The following is a 12,266-nucleotide window of genomic DNA, read 5'->3' as shown; positions in this document are numbered from 1 at the left end:
CCAGAAGCAGAGACTGAATGTAAGAATTAATCTCCTTTACTCGTTAACTTGCTCAGCCCATCCACATCACCAAATGAGGCCAGTAAGGGATATGGTGTTGGAGAAGGGGAACTTGAGAAAGTAAGCCCAGAGATCATGTAAGAATTTCTGTATTATGATTCAAACTACCAGACCATAATGCCAGCATTGGTAAAAATTAAGATTAAAAAATGATTAACTATTATTTAATGAATTTGTAGGGAGTGCACAGACCCCTTAAGTAACTGATTGAAAGGGTGATATTAGTACATCCGATAAAGTTCTGGTTCCTGCATAATCAATGAACAGTGAAAAATCCTATTTAATTAGTTCCTGGTTAATTCTAGTCCTTCTCAGTAATCCACACGGAAATATACCTTTTTATCCATAAACACAATGTTGGTGCCTAAACAAGCTGAGACATCAAATTAGATCCAAAAATACGGTACTTAATTATTGTTTATTTATTATTGAGATTTTAGTTTGTGTTGTTTGCACATCTGGTGTTGTTGAATAAAACCAACGTTCCCGATCAGGAGAATATTTATCAAGATAAAAATATCACAGACCTTGAATGCCCTGAGCCTTACATCTACTTTCACAGAATTCAATCATTTACATTTAAATATAAGCCACTTACTTTTTGAAATACTGGCGGATTTGGTAGTGGAGGACCAAAAGATGGCACATCTTCCCGTGCAGTGACAGATACCTGATTATTAATAAGATTAATAGAAATCAAAACAATTTAAAATCATTAAATAAATCAGATGCTGCTGACGCTATATAAAACATTTAATGGCAAAGCTTACTCATTGCTCAGGCATGCCCTTTAAGTGAAAAAGTTTCCCTAAATAAATTTTTCCCCTCTTTTAACAGGTCACCTGACTGCTTGCTCTCCTCCTTTCCCAACAAGCTCCAAGGGCTGGGGAAAGTCTTAAAATGATGCTGGTTGGCAACTTCCAGGACTTCTTTTGCATCCTCAGGCTGTAGGTAGGGATACAGGATTGACATTCTTTGACACCAAAGGATACAAAAGGTAGTCAGGCTATTCACTTGGTACGGAAATTTGCAGTTTGCAAGGCAATTTGTTCTTTGGCTTAGTGAATGTGGTGAAAAAAACAGCAGCATTTTTGCTTAGACATGATTACATGATGGAAGTTAGCAGAGCTTTGCCTCATTCTCCTAACAAAAGAAAACTTCCTTTTCAAAGTGAACATACTCTTTGCCTTTTGCAAATCAATCCCTAACTACCTACAGCAATGGGCAAATAAGGAGGGAAATGTGGCTGCCTGTATAAGTACTAGCAGACTACTGGATTATGCATTATGCCATCCCTTGGAACAGCTTTGTGTACACAAATACACTGAAAGTATTGCATGGCACAACTATGACAATCCTGAAAGTACCCTGGTCCTCTTGTTGTCATGATGATGCAGGGAGCTGTGGCTCACCAGGTAATTTAGGTATATTGAAACAGATTATCAGTAAAGGTCATCCATGGAAGATTTATAATTCATTCTTTTTCATACAGTGTTTATTGGTTTTCCGGTCTGTTATTCCATTGGGTCAACTTAAAGCAAGCCTCTCAGGCTTGTGGAAACTACAAGGTACCTGTTATTGCCTTTAATTGCCAGAAAATGTTCCTTTACACTACTGAAGTTTTACTTTGTTACTAAGGATTTGGCTTACTTGTCTTAAGGACTAAAGGACATGGATCAAAATTCAGTATTCCAGGGACTGAATTTCAATCCATGTTTGGGCAGGCTGGTTGCCGATTGATTTCTGTATAACCAGTTTTTTTCTCAAATGATCAGTGGCACCTGCTTTGGACGGCAGCACTGATCACTGTGTTCTGATTACAGGGAAATCTTCCCTGTAGGGGGAGTGATTCCACCATCCACACTTAGCATGTGGATGGGGAAATCAGGTCATTTCTTTTCCTTCAACCTGCTGATGGAACGAAAATAATGATTAATGTAAGTCCTGCACACCTAGGTTCATTGAGAGCACACCTAGCCTAAAATCTATTTAAAGGAGAAGTATGGTCAAAGCTTTTTTGGCCCTGCTTCTCCTATGGATCACAGGAGTGCAGTTCATTTTTCACCCCTTTGACCTGTTTTCAGCCAATAGAGGGCTAAAGTCAACTGTCAACAGACGTCACAGAGCTGGTCCAGGCTTTGAAAAGATCCTGATCATATGGTTGGGATCCCCCCCAGATGTTTGGACTTGCAGCTGGTTTAGCCTCTCAGTGAGCCACTGAGAGCCTGAGCCAGCCATTCCTGCCCCCTCCATAGCCTGGCGTTCCAGTGAGTGCTGGAGGAGCAGAGCAGAAAGCCAGTGACTGACAGTCATCACTCTCTGCTCAGAGCGGAGGGGAGTATACAGCGATCTTGAGTTTTGGATTGCTCAGTTCTCTGCAGAGCTGGCAGGGGACAGATGCAGCATTGTACTGATGCTGCATCCACCTAGGTGGGTATAAATGTTTTGGTTTTTTTCATAACCCCATACTTCTCTTTTAAATACTGCAAGAGATAAGGGCCAGTCTGGCAAATCTGTGGAGAATACAGATATTCAATTCCCAAATTTGCCTAGAGTGAGCTCACTGTTTAATGATCCAAGACTAAGAGCCAGGTTGGCTCAGTTCATCAGACTTCGGGAGCACTGATCATTTCAATGAAAAGGTTTGTTAAATTGTTCAGCAAAGATAATGTTTTCCTCTGCAAAGAAAACAAGGATTCAATCCACATAACTGTGCAAAGGAAACAAGGATTTTCTCCATATACTGTAGCTGAAAATGATGTATATAGTACAACAGCAAAATCACACGTAAAGAAAGATGAAAAACCTTTTGTGCTGTATATTTATTTTCTTTTACAATGTGTATTTGTATGCAAGACCAACAGACATTCTACCCTCTGTGATCTTTTAAATCATCAGACCAATACAATTAAAACAGGCATATGGTTTTCTGATTCACAGGCCATTACGGTTTGGCTAGGCGCATCTCCTCCCTATTATGCTCATGAAGTAGCAATTCCTCCCTAATAAGCCCATTTCTGTAACAGTGGTGTATGAGTCTCTGCCTGGTAACCATCCTGTAGGGGGAATTTCCTGTCCTTCAATATTATTTGCACAAGAATATTGTCTGGATAAAGCCAGCTGCTTCTTGGAAACAATTAACAGCTCTGTGCTGGCCAATCTGTTCTTTTCAGGACGCCTCACCATACAGCACATTCTGTAATGCTTCACATAAAATGGCAATTTATTAAAATAATGCTGCACCAGATAGAACTTTGTGTTGCTCTGAGCGGCGCTTCCTGTAGTAAGCTAAGCTTTATTGTTTTATTACTGCAAAGCTTATGTGCCAACACCCACTCCCACTGCCGGTGCTCAGCCGCTTTTCCTCTCAACTCGCATTTGTTGAGACAGAGAGTGTACACAGATAAATAATGTCAGCTGAAGGATAAACCAAGCTCTGAACAAGCTACCAGCTGAAAAGAGTCTGCCTGACAGTCTACATTTTTTTTTAACTCTGTAAACAAAAGCAGGGCTTTTTTTAATGGGAAACTGAGAAGAAGAGATATGGTGGATATACAGTATATGTTCCCTACTGTCATGCTGATCTAACAGCTTCAGTATTTTCTAAGTCACTGACTTGGAACCATTATGCAGGTTGGGAGTTGTGACTTTTTTCTCTGACTTTTTAGATCTGCATGTTTGTTTCAAGTTTGTGTCTCAAAGTACAGCCAGGCAAATAGAATGTTGAGGAGAAGGTCAGCAATGGCAGCTTTTACATTTCACACTTTGTTCTAATAAGTCAGCGCAAAGATCAGTGACTTTATGCAAGGTTCAGTAAAGTAAAGCAGCCAATCAGAAATCATCCCTGAACTGATCAGACTACAGTAAAGTTACATGAATTTTCTATGGATAACTATAATCTTTCCTTTGCTCTTTGCATGTTGAATACTCCCATTTACGAGGCTATATTGAAAAGTTCTTAGACATATCATCAGATAATTACATAATTTCAAATAGGTAAAGTCAGTAAAGAGCCCATTGTATGTGTGCTTGATTTAATTGTAATATGTGCTGCTGCAGAAATTTAAACAGAGCCTGCACAGCACAATTTTGAAAAATGGCCTTTGACTGATGATTAACAAGGAGTGCGTTTCCAGACATCATCTGATTTGCAAGACCCATGACATCAAATCTGTCCATGAAGGATCAGCTTGAAAATACACTAGCAGGTCAGGTAATGTCTGGAAATGTACACATTGTTGATCAGCAGTCAAAAGAAATTTTTCAAAAATGTTGTGTTTAGGCTTTAAGTTCTAACAGCAATGTAAATAACGCACGTATCACATATAATGGATACTTCCTATTCAAAGTGGATTGTTCTGCCCTCTAGTTAGAAAGCTAAGACGTTTTCAATCCACCCATCCATTTACCAGCTAGGCCAAGCTACAATTTTCAAAGATAAGTATAGCCAAAGCTTTTTTTAGCCATAGTTCTCTTGTGGGTCACAGGAGGACAATTATTTTTGTGACCCAGAGTCAGCTGATAGCAGGCTAATGCAGCTGTTGACCGCTATTAGCTGATGGGGCAAAGACACTCCAGGATCGGGAAGCATCCTGACAATATTGTCAGGATCCATCCTGCTGCAGGCTCTGCATTCCAGTGACTGGCACAGAGGTGGAGCCAGTCATGCTCGCCCCCTTCCCAGCTTAGCACTCCAGTGAGAGCTTGATGGACAGAGCAGAGAGCAGTGATTGATGGTCACTGTTGTCCGCTCAGTGGTCATGTATTTGCTGAGTTATCAGTATTAGACCCAATGCGGCACAGATGCTACAGCATGGAGCTGAGTATGTATGTTTATTTTTTTTTTAATCCCATACTTCACCTTTAACTGCTAGCCTACAGGTCACTTATACCCCCTTCCTGCCCAGGCCAATTTCCAGCTTTCAGCGCTGTCGCACTTTGAATGACAATTGCGCAGTCATGCAACACTGTACCCATATGAAATGTTTATCATTTTTTTGTGACAGATAGAGCTTTATTTTGGTGGTATTTAATCACCTCTGGGTTTTTTATTTTTTCTTAAGCAAACCAAAAACCACTGAAAATTTTGTTTATGCTATAAAATTTTGTAAATAAGTGATTTTTCTCCTTCACTGATGTGCGCTAATGAGGCTGCACTGATGGGAACTGATAGGTGGCACTGATGGGTACTGATGAGGAGGAACTGGTAGGTGGTACTGATAGGCATTGACAGGCATCACTGATGAGCACTGAAAGGCATCACTGATACGTGGCACTGATATATGGCACTGATAGGCAGCACTGATAGGTGGCACTGACTGGCACTGATAGGCGGCACTGACTGGCACAAATAGGCAGCACTGACTGGCACTGATAGGCGGCACTGACTGGCACTGATAGGCGGCACTGACTGGCACTGTTAGGCAGCACTGATAGGCAGCACTGACTGGCACTGATAGGTGGCACTGACTGGCACTGATAGGTGGCACTGATTGGCATTGATAGGTGGCACTGACTGGCACTGATGGGTGACACTGAAAGGCAGCTCAGATGTGCACTGATATGTGGCATTGATGTGCACTGGTAGGCACTGATATGTGGCACTGATGGGCACTGGCACGAGGCACTGATGAGCACTGACATAAGGCACTGATGGACACTGACAGGTGGCACTGCTGGGGCTACTGCAGTACACTCTGATGATCAGTGTACATGTCCCCTCCGCGGAAAGCCGATTACCAGCTCTCCTCTCCTCTCGAGCTGTCAGCGTGACAGCTCGAGAGGAGAGAAATGCCAATAACCAGCATTTCCCTGTTTACATGTGATCAGCTGTGATTGGACACAGCTGATCACATGACCGAGCCAACATCTTCGGCTCTTTCCATGATCGGTGATCATATGACGTCCTCCCAGAACGAGAGAACCACCTTGCGCCCGTCAAATTACTATATGGCGGGCGGGAGGTGGTTAAAGTATTACTGGAGGCTCCTGTATGACAGTCAAAGCAAGTACCAAACTGAGCTACCATGTGATACACAAGCCTCAAAGTAAACAGAAATCTTCCTTTCCTTTCCCTGATTGAGGGAGAACCTTCTTTCATGTGTTTCTCACATGTACCCCCTCCCAGACACTGCAGCCCAAGAAAACACTGGGCAGGGCTGGCTGTGGCCAGGTGCTGATTGACAAGCTATAGGCTTGCAAATCAGCAGTGACATTGATGATGATCATACCTTCCACAACATTTTTTTCATTTCACTGTAGTGGAAGCAAGCACAGTCTAAATGAGAGTGGAAACTCTATCCTGAATTGAGAAGCAGTGCAGCATTGTTGCCACACTATCACAAGAAGCTGTATTAGGTGAACTTCACCGGCAGGATCAAAAGGTATTTATGAGGCTTTGCAGATGAAACTAAAATTAAGTGCTGCAGCCCTTATTGTTTTTTAATTAAAGGCCAAAGTTCTACTTTAAAAACTCTGATAATGGCTGGCCCTTGCCATGTGTGACAACTATTACTTATATTCTATAAGTAAACCCCAGTTTTGAACAAGTATATAAGGTATGAATACAGAACTTAATACAGAATACAGAAGTTAAATATCTATGATCTGTTGCACTTGGAGAAAGTAAAAAATATTTTTAAGCACCTGTTTGCCTAAGGATGTTTGCCCACTTTGGCAGTTAATAATTTAATTAACATATAGCCAATTTAATTACCATATGTAGGCTTGGGATTGCATGTGTAAGTATGTAAAGACAAAGTTGGAAACATATGTTATTAGCTGCCAAATAATTTTTGGACATTCTGTACTCCAAACAGAGCTGTACCCCTAATATATATATAGATTATATATACATATTTACAATAATCTAAGCTGTTTATGTGATATTTGACTGTAAATGCCAGACTGCTAACTGAATGTAAATATATTTTAATGTGCCTGCTTATAAACTGGAACTTAGTAACAAGAAGTACTACAAAGAATCTTCCTCTTTCACTTCTTCCTTGGGATATAAGTTTTTATCCTGCTCCCATAAGATCAGCAGACATTGAATGACTTGATGTTGTGTGAATTACTGCTCTTTCAGGAGAAGGGATTTGGTGGTTCTGAATGGACTAAGTGGTTGTGAGGGCAGTTCTTCCAAATTATAAACTTATGTCTTTCTACTTGAAAAAATAAACCTTCGGTGTGGCATATAATAAGATTTTTTCTTGAAATCCATTGAGGGACACAGGGATGAAGTAATTCATAGACATAGGCAGGGGCGGACTGACCATTTGGAAACTCGGGCACTGCCCGAGGGCCCGGGATCAGTAGGGGGCCCCATGAGATGCTTTTTCATAGGCTTTTTTGAGTTTGGGCAAGGACACAGGGGCCCTATGATCCCCTATTGCTCGGGGGCCCCATGAGTTGTCAGTCCGCCCCTGGACATAGGTATTATGCTAACTGCCTTGAGGAGGATGACAAACCCCATAAGTCTATGAATTACTGCATCCCCGTGTCCCTCAAAAGACGATAAAGAAAATAAAATTTTTGTTCTTACCGTAAAATCTTTTTTATGGAGTTCATTGAGGGATGCAGGCTTGACGCAATTCATAAATGTATGGGTGTGCCAACCTCCTGAAGTCAGCAGCATAACCCATACCTCTACAATTTACTCCATCCTTACGTCTCTCAGTGGATAATAAAGAAAACTTATTTGGTCCAGCAGTGTGGTCAACAGAGAGTTAGGCTGATTTACCAATCAAATTTATAATTGTAATATGATGTGTGAATATTCACTTCAAATATCCAATCATAAAAATATCTAATTCCTCTTCATTTTGAATACCCAATCATGCGCATATGCTTTTCATATGATTGGATAAATTAAGTTGATACAAACACAATTTTTTTAGGTAATATTTTCAACATTTGAAAAATAAAAGTCCACCCCTTGCAGTGGGGATTTGCTTGCACTGCAGTGCTCAGTTTATGCCTAAGTTGCTACACCAGTCCCTGCAGCCTCTTTTCCCCAATGCTCAAGTGCTCTAATGTCCTCTGACATCATCAGGACCAATACAGAACCCATACCCAGAAATGGATGCAAGAATGCCAAGGGACAGTCCACTGCCTGAGCAGCGGGGAGCACTGTTTCCCAGAGGAGAGGAGGATCATTGTAAGTAAATTTGCTTTTCATGGCCCCTACACTAAATGAGCAGTTAACTTTTGCAGTGGGGGGAAAGAGTTTTCAGTTATCATGAGTTTGGTTTTAAATAGGCTCAACATGTATATGCTTTGCACTTCAAAGAAATGGTAAGATTCATATATAATTTAATCTTCCTAAATCTTTGAATTTGTAGATCATTTTGACATGCAGCCACTTCAATCAAAATGTTTTAAAAAATGTAATCTTGGGGAACAGCCTGTCTGCTGAGTAATTACATTTTTTGTGCAGGAATTTGATACCAGTCCGTTTGGTGGCTAATTTGGTGGTTTGAGAACCCCTGCTGTGACCCAGGAAAGGTATTCACAAATACACAAACTGTGAACTCAATGCCTGCTCTTACATGCAGAAAAAACATGACTATCAAGCAGGGGCAGACTGACAACTCATGGGGAACATGGGGCCCCTGTGTCCTTGCCCAAACTCAAAAAAACCTATGAAAAAGGTATTCATGGGGCCCCCTACTGACCCCGGGCCCTCAGGCAGTGCCCAAGTTTCCAAATGGTAATTCCACCCCTGCTATCAAGGTCCTACCAGCTACCATTCAGATTGAAGCTTTCCTCGTGGATTGAAATATGAGTGGTAATGTGGGAAGCAGACAGAGTTACTCAGCATGGACTTCAGAAAGAATACTCCTAGTGATCCTGTGAGATGCTATCTGGGCTCTCATTGCAGTAAGTTACATAGAATACAGAGTAAGGTACATTAAGAGAACATTCTGACTTCCATCATATTCTGTCCACTTGCTTTCCCCATCTCTCAATCCCTGCCTAATAGAGAATCTGCTGTTCTGTATCACAACTCTACAAGTTCCAACTGTCCACCTGATAGATTCCCTATATTCAAGAATATTTCAGAATGTTTCTAATTCTCTGTTACCCTTCTTGTGGACATTCTATTTCTCTAATTCTCTCTGTACTGCTGTGGTAAACAGTGATTTATACAAATACAAAATACGTGATCCATAGGGGGAGATTTACTAAGACTGCTGCATCAGAATATAGTGCAGCTGTACATGGTAGCCAGTCAGCTTCTAGTTTCAGCTGGTTAAGTTAAGCTTTGACAATAAAACCTGGAAGCTGAAATTTCTATGCAAAGCTGCACCAGATTTTGTACTCTCCAGTTTTAAAAAATCGCCCCCATAATGTCTGTTTTAGGTTTTTTTTCTGTATTTCTCCAAACTCAGATTTTGAGGGCATTACACATCATTAAATGATGATATGGACAATGCAACAGAAAACAATTGCTTAGACAATATACGAAACTCTTTGCATACCTTGTAAGTTGTATAGTCCGTCTCTGAATTCTCGACTTGTACCACAATGTACGCATGAAGAAAATTTGATGCAATCATATCTGGGACAAAGGGAGTGTTTTCTTCTTGAAATACAATAGCCACAATATCATTACCAATATGTCTCTTCCTCTGCAGCTGAAATGATACAAGTATTGGGATTCATGATATATGTAGATCATTTTTTATTATTATTTTTTTTATTAATATAATCAGTGACATAACTACAGCGATAGTAGCTGATGTGGGGCTCAGAAATGGGAAGGGGCTCACTAGGCAAGTTGAAGTAACAATCACAGAAAATCAGTGTGCTTGTACAGGTACTACAGATACAGTACTGGCTCATTAACCCTGATCCTCTAAGGCAGCCTTTCTCAAACTTTTCAATATAGAGGAACCCTTGAAATAACATTCCAGTCTTAAGGAATACCTGCAAACAAATTACTATATCTACAACTCATGGGACATTAGTGTGTTGGTCACTGGGAAGAATGTTCCTTACACTTGTGGTCATGGGGAAAAATTACTCCCTTACAGATAGCTAAAACAATCAATGGTGCCCAGTGAGAACTTATCTGAGAGGCAGAAATTGCTCATTATTCAAGGAACCCCCAACAACCTCTGGAGGAACCCTAGTTGAGAAACCCTGCTCCATGGTCACCATTCTAGGAGAGCTAGCTGTAAGATGCACATGATAACCTTTGGGATACTGCTGTCCCTAGTCACACATCTCTTTTTCTTCTCCCCCATCTGTCAAAAGATGTATTGCATTTTGAGCAGCTGGTCAGGTCTGATATTAACCGTAACAAAGTCTGCACACAACTTAAAAACCCCAGAGTATCTCCTAAGCTAAAAAGCCAGTGGAGTCAGTTCGAATATAAGTTATAGAGTAATTGTGCACAAGAGCACTAACAATTAAGTGATAATTTATAAAACAAAAGTATATACAGTATATATATATATATATATATATATATATATATATTACACCAATCAGTCTTAACTTTATGACCACCCACCTAACATTGAGTAGGTCCCCTTTTTGCCACCAAAACAGACCTGACCCATCAAGGCACGGATGCCACGAGACCTCTGAAGGTATGTTGGGGTATCTGTAATCAATCCATAAGTCGTGGACACTTTAAGTCCTTGTAAGTTGCAAGGTAGGGCCTCCATGGATTGGACTTATTTTTCCAGCACTTCCCACAGATGCTCAGTTGTACTGAGATCTGGAGAATTTGGAGGTCAAGTCAACACCTTGAATTTGTTGTTGTGTTCCTCAAACCATTCTTAAACCATTTTTGCAGTGTTGTAGGGAATACTGTTTCCATGAAGGGGTGTACTTGGTCAGAAACAATGTATAGGTAGATGGTACATGTCAAGTAACATCCACATAAATTGCAGGACTCAAGGTTTCCCAACAGAGCATCATCCAAAGCACCACACTGCCTCCACCAGATTGCCTTCTTCCCATACTGCATCCTGGTGACATCTCTTCCCCAGATAAGCAACACACACACACATGGCCATCCACATGATGTAAAAGAAAATGGGATTCTTCCGACCAAGCCACCTTTTTCCATTGCTCTGTGGTCCTGTTCTGATGCTCAGGTGCCCATTGTAGGTGCTATTGGCTGTGGATTCAAGCCAGCATGGGCACCCTGACCAGACTGCAGTCACACAGCCCCATACACAAGAAACTTTGATGCCCATTTTTTCTGGTTTTGACACATCAACTTCAGAGACAACATGTTTACTTGCTGCCTAATATATCCCACCAACTTTCAAATGCCATTGCAATGACATAATCAATGTTATTAACTTAGCTTGTCAGTGGTCATAAACAGAGCCGGTGCTAGACTATTTTGCGCCCTAGGCAAGGCCAACTATAAGTGCCACACAAACAATAAAAAAAAATGTTTAAAAACAGTAGAATATATAAAATCAACAAAACATGAAACTGCTAAATTTCCTTTAATTAGCACAAATACAGTAAGTGCCATAAGATGCCACCAGCACCAAGATTATAAAAAATATATATATTAACCAAATATAAATTAATTGTATTAACCAATCAGACAGATAAACAACAAAAAAGAGACAGGGTTGCAAAAATTTTGTTTTACTTCGAATTTCCACATATTTTAATCTACTTGAAGTTCAACTTTTTCTGTTTTTATTTTACCCGTAGATGACATTGCTAATCAGTCAATGCACTATTTACAAAGCCTTTATCCAACACTGGCTAGAGTGACTAATGCCAGAGAAAGTGGTACGCTGCCCTCTCTCCCTTCCTATACTCACCTATGCATTCTGTTGTTGCTTGGTACAGTAATGAAAAACAACATGCCAGCCAACATGATATCCATTGGAGGCATTCATAAGTTAAGGAGCATTAAGCATTATAATGTGCCTAACTATGGCAGCTCCTTAACTGCCACACTTGCTCTGTTTTACTGATTGGTAGCAAAGGTGCTGCATTTGATTCTAGAGGTAAGAGCATTAAAAATATGGTCAAGAATGAAACAAAAGTGGAGCTCGAGGCTCATTTTTACTTCTTCCAGTGTATTATATAACCAACATTTTAATTTACAAAAGCAAATGAATGTGTCACAATAGTGACTCATTGCTTTGTGGACAGCTCTGCCTGACTTTTCATTCAGACATAGGAAGCCTCAATGCAGGCAGATACTGTGCACTACCTTC

The 12,266-nt window shown here is 40.5% G+C and overlaps 1 protein-coding gene across 4 annotated transcripts in view; it reads right to left on the bottom strand.

Annotated features, from left to right (window-relative positions):
* Positions 1 to 12,266, bottom strand: part of RAP1GAP2 (RAP1 GTPase activating protein 2) — a 918,850-nt gene that overhangs the window by 53,498 nt on the left and 853,086 nt on the right. For all 4 annotated transcript variants that reach the window (XM_089683779.1, XM_089683780.1, XM_089683781.1 and 1 more), the window contains 2 exons: positions 9,543 to 9,698; positions 659 to 730 (listed from right to left, as the gene is read on the bottom strand). In XM_089683779.1, the coding sequence (XP_089539905.1) occupies positions 659 to 730; positions 9,543 to 9,698 (228 nt within the window). The remainder of the gene's footprint in view (positions 1 to 658; positions 731 to 9,542; positions 9,699 to 12,266) is intronic.

This window comes from Staurois parvus, unplaced genomic scaffold, assembly GCF_062004578.1.
Source record: "Staurois parvus isolate SC_StPar_1 unplaced genomic scaffold, SC_StPar_1.0 ptg000321l, whole genome shotgun sequence".
NCBI classification, from domain to species: domain Eukaryota; kingdom Metazoa; phylum Chordata; class Amphibia; order Anura; family Ranidae; genus Staurois; species Staurois parvus.
This window is presented reverse-complemented; position numbering and strand designations above follow the sequence as displayed.